Source organism: Cheilinus undulatus, linkage group 3 (genome assembly GCF_018320785.1).
Source record: "Cheilinus undulatus linkage group 3, ASM1832078v1, whole genome shotgun sequence".
Classification (NCBI taxonomy): Eukaryota; Metazoa; Chordata; class Actinopteri; order Labriformes; family Labridae; genus Cheilinus; species Cheilinus undulatus.
The window spans coordinates 30,344,944-30,359,622 of record NC_054867.1 but is presented as its reverse complement, the minus strand read 5'-3'; the positions used below and the strand labels follow the sequence as shown (position 1 = coordinate 30,359,622).

At 41.3% G+C, this 14,679-nt stretch overlaps 1 protein-coding gene across 4 annotated transcripts in view; it reads left to right on the top strand.

The window, feature by feature from the left end:
• Positions 1 to 4,208: 4,208 nt before the first annotated feature.
• Positions 4,209 to 14,679, top strand: part of celsr2 (cadherin, EGF LAG seven-pass G-type receptor 2) — an 87,901-nt gene continuing 77,430 nt past the window's right edge. For all 4 annotated transcript variants that reach the window (XM_041783527.1, XM_041783526.1, XM_041783525.1 and 1 more), the window contains exon 1: positions 4,209 to 8,065. In XM_041783527.1, coding sequence (XP_041639461.1) covers positions 4,525 to 8,065 — 3,541 coding nt within the window. In that variant the 5' untranslated portion in view covers positions 4,209 to 4,524. The remainder of the gene's footprint in view (positions 8,066 to 14,679) is intronic.

Below are 14,679 nucleotides of genomic sequence, written 5' to 3'. Positions count from 1 at the left end.
TGCTGCAATATCACAGAAATTTAGTGAAAATATACATCATGATTAGTGGGTGAACAGCTATTCAGGGTTTTTTACTTACAAGAATTTTTCACTTAGATATGATAATAGTGAACATCAAATGTTATCAATACCTATTTGATAGCACAGCAACCAAAGCAAAAGTCCTAGGGCCCAATGTTGGGTAATCTTTTGGTTCAAAATAAAAAGGAATTGGGATTTAGCCTTTTTTTTTAAACAAGGGAAGGAAACTCTCAATTTCAGTTTTCAGCTCAATAAACTTTATTGACATTAATGTTACAGCATATTGCCAAAGTGTCGGTGTCAAAAGCATAATATAGCTAATCAAAATTAAAGTAATGATAATAATTTGTAAATATTTTTGCTAACCATGTTATTATTCATATGATTTAATACGAAACATCAACACTGAGGAATGGTTGAATACTGAACAAACATTAAACATACTTAATTTCTGCAGGTGAACTCACTTTTCGTACACTGGTATAGCACATTGTTTAACTGCATGGAAAATAACTGAAGGTTTTATTTGCCTGACATTAATATCTCTTGTTTGCAGTGTTCATATGTGTGAAATGTGATATAAAGTCAACAAAGGCATATTTGCTGATCTCTACTTGTACTTATCACTTAGTAGTTTCTTCTACCTCTAGAAAACCCTTTTTTTAAATTAATATGCCCATCTCATTCATAGGACAACAGAAACTGTGTTTTTTCAATTACGATTAAGGGTTCCTGGTCCCCCGGAGGTGTCAAGGGTATGCTGAGGGGATCCTGGAAATTTAAAGGGAAAAGAAATAAAAAATCAATGCCACCTAGTATAAAAAGAAAGGAAATTTGTGTTTGGTAGATTATTTTTATGTTGTAACCCTACTTCTTGGCTTCACATTTGTAAGGAACATGCATTTGTGGGATGAGGAGCAGAGCTGAGTATGTGGGTTGCGCCCATTAAATATTTGCCAAATCTCTGCCGATACCAAACAGCTCATTTTGCTGTTGCTATTCACTTTTGCTTCAATCTTCTGATACCCCCACGTACTGACCATGCTACAGTGGTCAGTAGGTGTCTGCTCCTAGAATAGGTATGCTATTGATTGGATTGGGTCTATGCAAGAGGGCAATTTCAAGCTGGTGTCCCCCAAAACCAAGTTGAGGCATTGTTTTGAGTGAGCCCTAGTACCATCTCCAAGTTGAAGGGCAAGTCCCATATAACAGGGGATGCAAGAAACAGGCTGCAAAGTGGGCGTCCCAAGAAGACGACGCCCCAAGAACACCCTTTCCTCACCCTGTCAGCACTTAGGAACTGTAGGCTGTCTTCTACAAATTTTGTAAAGGTTTGCAGGACGATATGTCTGACAACTCTCTGCTCAGACAATCCGCAACAGACCGCATGCAGCCAAACTCAGGTCTCATAGGGCTGTTAGGAGGCCTGCTATGACTGCCTTTCACCGTCAGGCCCATTTGTGTTGTATAGGCAACACATGCTGAACACTTGGAGGAATGTTATGTTCAGCGATGAGTCCAGATTCTGTGTACAGCAGTTGGATTATACAGTCAAAGTGTGGAGAAAACTCAGAGAACGCTGTGCTGATGCTGCACCAATAGAGTAACATCTTTTGGTGAAGGCAGTGTGATGGTGTGGGATGACATCTCCCTCACTAGAAAACGAGGCTTGTCATCATTAGAGGCAATCTCAATGTAGAGAGATAGTGAGATGAGATTCTGCAACCAGTGGCAATCCCATATCTCCACAGTCTGGGACCACACTTTATCGCAGACTATCTCCAAAATCTGGGAGAGGAGAGGATGAAATGGCTTGCTAGCATTTCTGACCTCAACCCCATTGAACACCTGAGGGATCAGCTTGGGCAGGCTGTTCGCTCCAGAGTGACCAACACAACCACACTGGCTGACTTGTGACAAAGGCTGGTTGAAGAATGGGATGCCATCACACAGCACTGTGTGACCAGGCTGGTGAGCTGCATGAGGAGGAGGTGCCAGGCTGTTGTGGCTGTGTCTGGTTCTTTAACATGCTATTAAGACTCCTGTTTGTTAAATGAGTAGATGGTTAAATTGCCAGTATGACTTGTTTCTTCAGACTTCAATCATCTAATCCACAAAACAACACCAAACAAGAGACAATGTCAGAATAAGCAAATATCACAGGGGAAGAGAAGATTTGGCATGTTTTTCATCGATGCAGCCAACATACTAAGCTCTGCTGCTCATCCCACAAATGCATGTTCCTTACAAATGTTGTACAATTTGAAAGGGGGGATAAACAGGCTTTCAAACGGTGTGGGATTTATCACCAAGAATCGTTTTTACAACAAAGAAATAATCTACTAACACAAGTTTTCTCACTTTAATGATAGGCTTCTAACAATATGTGGTAACATTTTAAGATGTCATTTCCATTGTTACAAATCAATGCATATCAAAATCTATGTACTAATTTTTAGACAAATATTTACATTAAAAATGGCACAAATACACTGAATATAATAAATGTATGAAATGTGGGGAATTAAATGAGGTACTATTTGTATTACATAAAAACATTAAATAAAATGGATGAATAACAAGTTGCAAATTGCAATTAAAATATAGAAAAGATCTTAAGACTGATTTTAATGTTTTAATTTACAAGATGGGGGTATCAAAGCAACAGCTTATGATAGGGAAGTCTTTGGCATGCGAAAATTTGGGGACCCCTGCTCTTGAATCTTGAAAACTTTATCGCTTCAGTTGGTATAGGGTTTTAGGCCTGTATCTCTCCATGCTATGATTATCATCTTTCTAACATCATTTATTTATGCAAAATAACATTTAGGAAATGGATTTTTGATATTTCATCGTCACTTTGATGTACTTTTAATGAAAGAATGTCATTATAATGTATTGAGCATATTCCCTTTTTCCCCTCAAGCCATTTTTCCTGGTGTTGGCCCTCCAACCTCCTCTAAAGATGGCTTTTTCAGAGGTCAAGAATGGGCTCCAGTGGTTGTCTTCAAAGTCAAGTCAGTCATGAAGCCCCTCAGGTGCCTAGAAATATTTTTTAAAAATCCAAGATTTTCTACAAAACCTAGGTAAAACATCTGCCAATGAATGTTACATTGTATAATCCATCCTGAGCGGCTAAAGGGACTCTGTGGGTTTTTTTTCTTATCATTCATTTAAACAAAAAACTAATTGTAAAAAAATAGCAAAGTGTGTAACAAGGAAAGATGAAAGCATCACTGGTTATGATCATTACACTTTTTAATAAAAGAACTGTAAATAGGGATGAGGGAAACAAGCCTCTTTGACTTGTGTGAATGCAGCATGTCCACTAGATGTCGCTAACAGTTAGCTCACAGGCGAGCTTCAAGTTTTACAACTTTTAGAAAAGATCTCACAGGTCTGCATTCAGTTTAAATCAGTGTGTTTTAAGTGCCCAACACCTCAAGCTGAATATGAAAGCACTAACCGATCTTGGCTAAACGTGTCTTGTGATCCATGATTGTTTATTTGGAAGATTTTCCTTTATGGGCAACTTAATGTAAAAATTAGAGAGAATGATTTGAGAAGACACACATGACTGAATAAGTGGTTGGAAACTGCAGGTAATAGGCGTTCATTTACTGTATTGCTTTGGAATTTAATTAGATTATTCTCTCTATATTAAACTCTTTTTACAGGCAACCAGCTAAAGATGAAACTCCAAAACTCTCAGTGCCTTCGCTAAAAGCCCCTAACTCTTGAGGAATGTGTTCTGGTTAATCAGTAAACCCTTTTGGATGTGGGTGGTGAATGTATGCTAACATGTTCGTCACTGATTAAATAGCAGTGGTTTTGGGTGATAACACAAACCTCCATCATCTAAACTATCTCTCATCTAAATTGTATGAGCTGAAACTGACAAAAAGTTCAATGAAACGATCAAAGGTAAATAAATACGCTGCCTACCTACGTATAAATGACGTATTTTTAGTCGTGTTGGCTGGCAAGTACCATTCAAAACTGAGAGAAAACACGTCAAGTAAATTGATGAAAGTTGTTGTTTTCTGTAAATAAATTAAGCTTTTAGGAAGTTACCATTTATCACTAGTGGCAGGGGGTTTCTGTCAAGTCCTCGGACCTCTAACAGAGCTGTTGTCCTCTCTCTCCCACACACTCACACACGGAGACACACAGGTTTATGATAATGAGGAGCCTCAAGGCGCAGGGGGAGCAGGAGCCATTTTTCACCATTCAAGAGGAGTTACGCGGACGGAGCGGAGGTTCTGCCGCTGCTACTGTCGTTACCGGCGTGTGTTTGTGTGAGTAAGTGTGTGTGTGAGTCCCTCCTGCCAAGGTTACTGCGGTTTTACCTTCCTCAAAGACACCGGAGTGACCGGAGCGCGCGCACCGGGAGCATGGCTCCTCTGCAACAAAGGGAAACTCACAGGCGAAAAGTTTAAAGGAATAAGGAGCTGATGCAGAAATACGCTTTCGGAGGTCTGGCTGAACACAAACTGAGGAGCGATGCACTTCTTTAAATGGGATTTGTTGTGGATTTTCTGGTGGTGTAAGCTGGTTTCGCTGGTGCGTTGTTACACTGTTCATATCAGTGAGAATGTGGGGACAAGGACAGTGGTGGCCGGCTTGGAGCAGGGCGCACGGTGTACTTTGGATCAGGTACTTGCGCCAAAATTCACGGAGCGGTTTCTGGAGACTGACTCCGCAGCGGGCATTGTGTTTGTTTCGGACTCCGTAAAGTGCCCCACGCTGCGCTCCAACCCCTTCACCGTGTTCACTGTGGCTGATTGCACGGACTCCGGCTACAGGCACCTACTCACCAGCCAGTACAACGTGCATGTTCACGGTAGGAACTGTTCAAACAAGCCTAAAAGAAAACCTCAGTGGGACATGGAGGTGCTCAGTTTGTTAAACACTCACAGTAACCACAACTCAGAGTGCCACCAAGCAGACTCTGCTTTATTTTCAGTGGGGGGTCTGCTACCTGGATCTCCAGTCAGATGCAAAGTGGCCAACAGCCGTGACTTTTACTTTTCTGAGGGGAACTTGTTTGTGTCTGAGACCCTGTGCTGGAGGCAGGACACACTCCTAGAGCTGGACTTGCTTTGTGATGTACTCACTGGAAATAGATTGGGTGCTAAAGTCAATCCAGTCACCATTCACTGGCGTGTGGGGCAGGGGCCCTTCGGACCGCCCCACCTGGGGAAGTTATTAGAAAAGGCAGCCCAGTCTGAATCAGGGATTGTGAGCAGGAGGAGGAGAAGCCCTAACAGCAGCCCCCAATTTCAGCCTCCTATGTACCAGGTGTCTGTTGCAGAGAACAAGCCAGCTGGGACGCCTGTTGTTGTTTTGAAAGCAGTAGATGTGGATGAGGGGGAGGCAGGTCGGCTGGAGTATTTCATAGAGGCTCTGTTTGATAGCCGCTCCAACAACCTCTTTGCTGTGGACCCCACAAATGGGGCTGTGTCCACTGTAGAGGTGCTGGACAGGGAGACAAAAGACACCCATGTGTTTCGTGTGACAGCAGTTGATCATGGCACACCTCGTCGTACAGCCATGGCAACTCTCACTATCACAGTCAGTGACACAAATGATCATGACCCAGTGTTTGAGCAGCAGGACTATAAAGAAAGCATCAGAGAGAATCTAGAAATAGGCTATGAAGTGTTGACAGTGAGGGCTACAGATGGGGATGCACCTGTTAATGGTAACATCCTCTATCGTATCATCAACAGTAACGGGTCCAGTGATGTGTTTGAGATTGATTCCAGGTCTGGTGTTATCCGCACCAAAGGTCTTGTAGACAGAGAGGAGGTAGAAGCGTATATGCTTTTGGTTGAAGCTAATGACCAAGGTCGTGACCCTGAGCCCCGTAGCGCCACGGCTACTGTCTACATCGTAGTTGAAGATGACAATGATAATGCCCCCCAGTTTAGTGAGAAACGCTATGTGGTTCAGGTGCCGGAAGACATGGCCCCTAACACAGAGATTCTTCAGGTCACCGCCACTGATCAGGACAGAGGGAGCAACGCTATCGTCCACTTCAGTATCATGAGTGGGAACACCAGGGGACAGTTTTATATAGATGCTCAGACAGGTAAAATGGACCTGGTGAGTCACCTGGATTATGAGGCAAACAAAGAATACACCTTAAGAATCAGAGCTCAGGATGGAGGACGCCCTCCTCTGTCCAACATCAGCGGCCTAGTTACTGTGCAGGTGTTGGATGTTAATGACAACGCCCCCATTTTTGTCAGCACCCCATTCCAGGCCACCGTTCTGGAGAATGTGCCACTGGGGTACTCCATCATCCACATCCAGGCAGTGGATGCAGACTCCAGCGAAAATTCCAGGTTGGAGTATCGCCTCACTGAAACCACACCAAACTTCCCCTTCAGTATCAATAACAGCACAGGGTGGATTGTAGTGGCAGCTGAGCTGGACAGGGAGAGTGTAGATTTTTACAACTTTGGAGTGGAGGCTCGTGATCACGGCTACCCTGTTATGTCTTCCTCAGCTAGCATTACCATGACTATTCTAGACGTCAATGACAACAACCCAGACTTTACTCAGAAAGCATATTACATGAGACTGAATGAGGACGCAGCCGTCGGGACTAGTGTGGTTACAGTGTCAGCCGTAGACCAGGACATCAACAGTGTGGTGACGTATCAGATATCAAGCGGAAACACCCGTAACAGGTTCTCCATCACAAGTCAGAGTGGAGGAGGGTTGATTACACTGGCACTTCCTTTAGACTACAAACTTGAGCGACAATACGTCCTCACTGTCACAGCCAGTGATGGCACACTCTTCGATACAGCTAAAGTGTTTGTTAATGTCACAGACGCCAACACCCACCGGCCTGTGTTTCAGAGCTCACATTACACCGTCAACATCAATGAAGACAGGCCTGTGGGCACCACTGTGGTTGTGATCAGTGCCACAGACGAAGATACAGGTGAGAACGCTCGAATCACCTACTTCATGGATGACAGCATCCCTCAGTTTGACATTGACCCGGACACAGGCGCTGTCACCACACAGATGGAGCTAGATTACGAAGACCAGGTTTCCTACACACTGGCTATCACAGCTCGGGATAACGGCATCCCACAGAAATCTGACACAACCTACCTAGAGATTCTGGTGAATGATGTCAATGACAACTCCCCCCGCTTTCTCAGAGACCATTACGTGGGTTCTGTTATGGAGGATGTGCCTGTGTTCACCAGTGTAGTCCAGGTTTCAGCTACTGATAGAGACTCTGGGCTGAACGGCAGGGTCTTCTACACCTTCCAGGGAGGGGAGGATGGGGATGGAGATTTCATAATTGAATCCACCTCTGGTATTGTTCGGACTCTGCGTAGATTAGACAGAGAAAATGTGCCTGTTTACAGCCTGCAGGCTTTTGCTGTAGATAAAGGAGTTCCTGCTCTGAAAACGCCAGTGAACATCCAGGTAACAATCCTAGATGTGAATGACAATCCCCCTGTATTTGAGAAGGACGAGTTTGATATTATGGTGGAGGAAAACAGCCCAATAGGGGTTGTGGTTGCTCATATCTCAGCCACAGATCCAGATGAAGGCAGTAATGCACAGATTATGTACCAAATAGTTGAGGGAAACATCCCTGAGGTGTTCCAGTTGGACATCTTCTCAGGAGAACTTACTGCACTGATAGACCTGGACTATGAGACCAGGCCTGAGTATGTCATCGTGGTCCAGGCCACATCTGCCCCTCTGGTCAGCCGTGCCACCATCCACATCAAACTTGTTGACAAGAACGACAACATTCCTGTTCTCAAAAACTTCCAGATCATATTCAACAACTATGTTACTGACAAATCAAGCAGCTTTCCCACTGGAGTGATCGGACGCATCCCTGCACATGACCCTGATGTATCGGACCAGCTCCACTACAGCTTTGAATTGGGAAATGAGCTTAACCTTGTTCTCCTGAACCAAAGCACCGGGGAGATCCAGCTGAGCCAGGCCTTGGATAACAACAGGCCCCTGGAGGCCTCCATGAGGATCTCAGTGTCAGGTGAGTCTGTTAAATAGGCTAACTCTTTGTAATTGCAAACTCTACCCAAAGACTGAAAAATAGAGGAGTGAGAGGAGAAAAGCTTCTCCTAGGTGTGTTCTTTTTCCATTACCTTGTAATTTCCTTCATTTACATTTTCGCTTCGCTTCACCAGATAATGGAAGTGATGATGACTTAAGTATGTCTTTCTTGACTGCGGTGTTCCTGAGTGATTTTCTTATTAGTGATATATTCATGAAGAGTGATTAATATTCACTGCAGGATGCTTTTGAGCTACTTCCCAACCGTGAACTGTGAAAAAGAGAGCCTAGTTGCAAGAATGCATTGAAACTTTCAAACTGTTTGAGTCAAATTGTTGGATTTAGTTTGTTTGGGGGGTGGATTCTGTAGTGTTCTAGGCCTCTCATTAAGCTGCTTTCTCATTTACAGAAGACTAATTTAGCTCCGTCTATTGTGGAGATTTAAATAGCTGTTTGTCTGAGCACGTCTGTATCCTGTGGGATCCACACTCCAGTGGGCAGACTGATCATGCCCCATTATAACTCACCACACCTCCCTCTCCTACCACATTCAATGAAGACCTAATTCAATTATGGCCTATTTCTAAAGCTTGTTTAAAATTAGAACTAAGAGTTAATCTTCTTTAAGTGCTGTATTGTTGGACTCACTTTTTTTTTACCAAAAGGGGGAAAATTAAGTTATTGATATTTTAGAATGGTTTTGATGGTTTCTTGGGAGTAAGCAGAAAAGAGTTGTTGCAATGTAAATGTGTTCAATTCCACCTTGAGGTACGCAAGATGAAGCAAATTTGCCATAAATCTCAGCTGCTAAGCACACATCTTGTAGTGTCTTTCCAATTTGGCATAACCTGAATTCCTTGCCCAATTTATTCTACATGTCATTGCAAATGACAGAGTTTTGCTTGCACTTCATATGTATCTGAACTTTAGTTGCACCCAACCATGGAAGTGCATTTGTTGGTTTTTGTTTCTCTCTGAGAGCTTATTTGAGGCAGTTCATATGCTTCACTTTGACCTTGGCTAAACCTAAAGAAGAGAGGAACAGACTTTTGGATGTTATTAAGATATTGGGCATCAAGGTTATAGTCAAAATTAGATCTCTGTAATATTAACGGGATTTCTCTTATTCGACTGAGTAATGAGTGTGTTTGACAGCAACTGTCGTATTGACAAGTTGAGACTCAGATACTGTATGGTCTGAGTGGGTAGTTGTTATGATGGATTGTGGCAAAGCTTTGCCTCTCCAGAGAACAATAGAGATCTGTCGATTTCGGGGCAGGGGCTACAACTCATGCTAGTCTGTGGTTGGGGGCAACAGCTGTGACTCCACCAAGGACCAATTAGAGGCCGAGTCTGCCCAGCGCGTCCCGCACCTGCTGTAGTTTATGTGTCAGCACCCCTGCAGGAGGCAGAGTTAGACGGAGGGAGGCAGAAGGACGGAGGGGGAAGGGGTGGAGGGTTAAGTCGAGGTTGTGTAAACTGGGAACAAGTTGAAGAATACAGTCGTACAGTAAGAGAGATGGAAAGCCATTAGCCTGGGACAGTTGGTGCAGGAATTGGGGTAGGAAGATGAGCTCCTCCTATAGATGCTGCTGACCCCAATTTCAAAAGCTTCCCCCCTCCAGGGACCTCCCAAGTCTTCCCATTATCTCTGTCTTTATGCTGCCGTTTAAGAGGCCCCTTATGATGGTAGATTTTTGATGGGCTCTTTTGTATGTTGTTGGACTGTGATTAACATCGTTTCTAAGCTCCGCTCTTCATCCTGAAATGGATGTAACAGCTCTAATGAAGCTATACCTTACTGTAGATTTAATGTGTCTTTTATTTAACAGCTCTTCATTTTTAACCTTTAAGTAATCCACAGATCATGATGATTGTCTTACAGATGAATTGAGGAGTGCTATCAATTTAGTTGCTGTGATGCACAGTAAATGAATTTCAGATAAAACCTGACCTCAATATGGCTTTACAAACAAGAAAGACACTGTCCTTCCTCTGTCTAATAAAGGCATGAAAAGGCCCAAAAATAAACCTTTTAAAAAATATAAATACTTCAATTTTTTCAAAAGAAGCACTTATATGGCCATGCATTTAATGAATTTATCTGTTATTTTAATAAAATGCAATTTATAAGTTAATCTCTCCATGCATATAATTGTAATGTTGATATTTTTCAACTAATAACTTTTTTCGAACACATAGGTGTAAATAATTATAAAACAAAAAGCTAACATATGCATCTGTTACATTGTTAAACAATGTAATAGATTTATGTGTAGTGTATAATGTACATGAGAGTAATAAAAAGGAGCCTAACATTAGTAATACATTCAAAGTATTTGTTATAAAATGATTGTGTTGTTTTCATGTGTATATTTCTGCTGAATAATTGTTTCTCTTATTATTGCCATAAAATACCTTAACCATTTCATATTGCCACAAATATTGGAAAATTTAAACGAACCTTTGTCAAGACCCTCCCTTAACAGGTAGTAACCATTCATTGAGCCCTGCCCTCTTCGGTAACTGTTAATAGGTTACACTAAGTTACTTGTTGCTAAGCTCCTTATCTATTATTTTATTATTTTTTCCTCTTATCTATTATCTAAAGATACAGAAGGATATAATTTAAAGATAGCTCAAACCAAACGTGTAAAAATAGTTAAAATACTGCTAATATGTGATGCGAGTGATGTCAGCTAGTGTTAGCTTCTCTCCTACGGCACATGAGGTGCACTTGTTTTAGATAATAAGATGTGTTAGACATTCTGATCAGCCTTCGAAATAAAGCATTAGGATTTAGTTAGTTGATGTTTACTTGTTGGCTATAGTTAGAGAATGGCAACATCAGCATGTTATTATTCTAATGTCACTTGCAATAGAACATTAGTAATTTTGCAATTAAGTAGAGGTTGACCAATAAATGCTCATCAGTGCCGATATTCTACGTTTTGCAGATTATTCGAATCAGTATTTTATTTTACCGATTACTGATATAACTAATTGATAAAAAGTTTGCTACTATGGCTCTGCTGCATGTGTGCCCTCTTCTCCAGGTCAGTTTTCCCTCCCTTAACCTAATGTCCCGCCCACAACACTATCAACACTCTAGCCTTATGTGCTCAAAGAGACCATAGTGAGAAAGAGAGAGACAGAGCAGTCAGATGAGCGGTCTCCAGTGTTGCTTTATGAAGGATAATGCTGCCGTTATTTCTGAGGCTTAAAACACCACAATCCTGCAGACAGATTCTACAATTACAAGCATGTCCAGTGCCACAGCTATACCACAGAAAATACCCCAATATATAGTACTAACATTAGCCTCAGTGTAAATCAGTGTGGTTTGAAATGATGTGTTGAGCCTGTTTGAGATTGCTCATATTTTTCTAACATCGTTTTTGTTATTTGAGTGTGTTAGAAAACGTCTCTTGCTGGTTTATTATTAAACCAGATGATTTAATAATGATAAACTGTGGTGTAATTTCTTGCACTCAACATATTAGATTTCCCTGTTAATGGTTGTTGTGCCAAAATGTCCTAAAGCTGTTTCTGCTTTATAGAGATGAGGTAAATTACTAACAATAAAGTGTATTTAGGAAACTAAAGTATCGTAAATTTAAAGTACTTGACTGGTACTTCGTAAGTACAGGCATATAACATCACTCCACCAGATTTAAGAGGCAAAATATCACTTTTTATTAAAATAATTGATTAAGATGGCTTTGATAATAGTTGCCTTGCTGATTTAGATTATTGGATAAAGGTCTACTTATACATTCATTTGCTATTATGATTAAACTTTTCATATTATTTAGCTCCAGTTTAACAATCTATTACATTTATATGATTAAAACATTACTACATCAGTAGTTGTCTTCAAATCTCACACTGTATTTTTATAAAAATGCATTTTTACTTTAGTCACATTAAGTATATCTTGTTTACCATAAATACATTCACTTTCATATTTTTTTTATGACAAGACCAATACTTGTATAAGCACAATTTTAGACTGGGTTTTGTAGCTTTAATTTAGTTTGGGGCACTTATATAAATTACAGGCTGATACACTCATTAGAGATAAGAAAAAAATTACCTTTTTGCAGTTGTACTTTTTTATCAATAGAACTCAAATTTTCACTGAAAGATTTTAATTTTTGCTTTTTTTTTGTTTGTTTATGTTTAAATATTTTTATTAGTTTCATGAGTACCTAAGAGTACTATCGGTATTGGACCCAAAAACCAGTATCAGAAATATCACTATCAAATATCAGTACCAGAATGAGTCAGGGGATCCACCAGTGTTAGTTCAACTCTGTAAAGACTCAATTGATCTAAGCTCCACCCACTACGATTTCAAATCTGGGGGGATACTGAGTAGAGTTTCCCATCATGCCCTTGGACAGAGTGTTTAGATGTTGTCTGTTGTACAGTGATCCCTGCTGCCATTCCTTCATGTCTGGTGGATTGTTGTTGGTTTTGATGTAAGACAAATCTCCACCATAAAGGAAGTTATCCAATGAGTTAGAGTTAATACCTGTGACTTTAGGTGTTTGTAGGTTCCAAGGTGGGACTCATAGTGCATGTTCTTCAACAGTATACACCTATGCCATGAGGTTGACTCTGCTGTGTTCTTGCCAAAGGAGACCCAGCTTACCACAGGTTTTCAACATTTCAACAGTGTTTAACTATGTGCAGTGTAAACTGCATTTAACCATATTTGAGTTTAATTGACACAGTCAGTTTTTCACTGTAATAACTTTATATAGAGGTAGGACTTTACCTGAAATTAGACACTTTTACTTGAGTGAATTTATAGAGCAGAACTTTGACTTAAGTAAATTCATGGAGACAGTGGTTTGATGGCGTTGTCTGTCCTTTGCATAAAGTAGCATTTTGTTGTACGTGAAAGAATTTTCATTGAACTGAAACTGATCTGCTGAATTGTACTCACATTTCCAAGGATAAACCTGGCTTATATGTGATGATAATATTCATCATGTGTCACTTCCACATTCTGAAAAGAGCTGTGGTAACGCCGCAGAGGGGTGGGCTGGTTGTCGTCTGAGGGATTAGATTAGCTGCATCTGTATCCTGGGATCTGTCAGACCAGTGTTGACACACTCAGAGGCTGATCCACTGTTCCCAGACAAGCGTGAGCCTGCATAAATAAGTGTTTGGGTTGGATGGTGAAGATTTTTTCCCCTGCTTGGATTTCATTTTAAAGCCCTTCAATTTCCGTAAAGAAAGTATGGCTAATCCTTCATTATCCTTCATTCTGAACGTGCTATTATGCTTGTTAGTTTGAATATGAGGCCAGTTTGCTTTGTCTTTTATAGTTTTGTCACTTTTACATCAACATGTGGCATCCTGCACAGTTCTAACGCAATTAAGCAGCCATGGCATGCTTGAATTAGTGTCTGTGTGGCAATTATACAGTGTATACATTATATCAACTGGGCCTTTAGGACACGTTGTCCTTGTTTTAATCAGATTCAGAGTCCAAGCCAATACTGTGCCCCCGTGCTCTCTTTGCAAAAGCCAATGCTGAGATTTAACAGACAAACACACCTCCACAACTAATGATGGCAGTTTGATTCAGCTCACATCACACTGCAGGTTGTACAGACGCTCAAATTACATGGTGGACGGTGGATTTTTTTTTCTTTTTTTTATATCTGAAGTGTGAGTCTGTGGATGTGCCAAGGTTGAACCACTTTGCTGTCAAAGTTGTGTGAGCCAAACTTGCTGGCATTTGGGCTATTTTTACTGAAGCCAAACATAAATCTGCTCTCTTAAAAACTCGTTTTACTCTTTAAAAGCTCTTGTTTTTCTCAGTCAGATATGATTAGATCCCTCTTTCTTGGAGTTTGATTTTTTATGTTGTTTTCTATGTTTGCTGCCCTGGCCCTCTCCTATGCTCATATATAAAGCTACGAGACTGATATTTTATAGAGGAGACTCTCCCCCCATCACAGACATTAACAGCTAGCGTAATTTTATTTTAATCTATTAAAGCTTGAAGCTGTCTGAGGAGGGACTTTCTCAGGGGTTTGTCTTCTGTAACACTAGCCCATCAAATCTGGTGTTTGTGTGTGTCTGAGTGTGTGTGTGGCCCCCAACAGCTGGACCCCTCTGATTGCTTTCCTCCTCGCCTTCCCGTCTATATAATTATCTCACCCGAGCAGAGCGCACCTTGGATTTCTGTGTTCTTTCTGCTCCATGAATTTCTATTTGCCTTATGCTTGATTCATCAGATTCAAAGTCACAGCTCGCAAATGTTCGCCCGTGTTTGTGCGACTGGAGTCATCTGTAATGCGCTCCTCTCATTCTCCCCACCTTCCTCTTTCTCTGTAGACAGCGTTAGTCACACTTGCAGGCTTGCTTGGAATGTTTGTATCATTGTCTCTCGTCTTTTCTCTCCCTCTTTTAGAATCACCTATCACCTTGATCCTGTTTCTCTTTCCCTCTTTTTTTTGTTTGCCTGTCACCAGTCCCCATTTTTCTGCTATCTGCCTGGGTCTTATAGCTCTCACCCCTGCACCCTCCGCTGATCCCTCCCATCATTTCAAGCTCCTCCACCCTCCCCCCTTT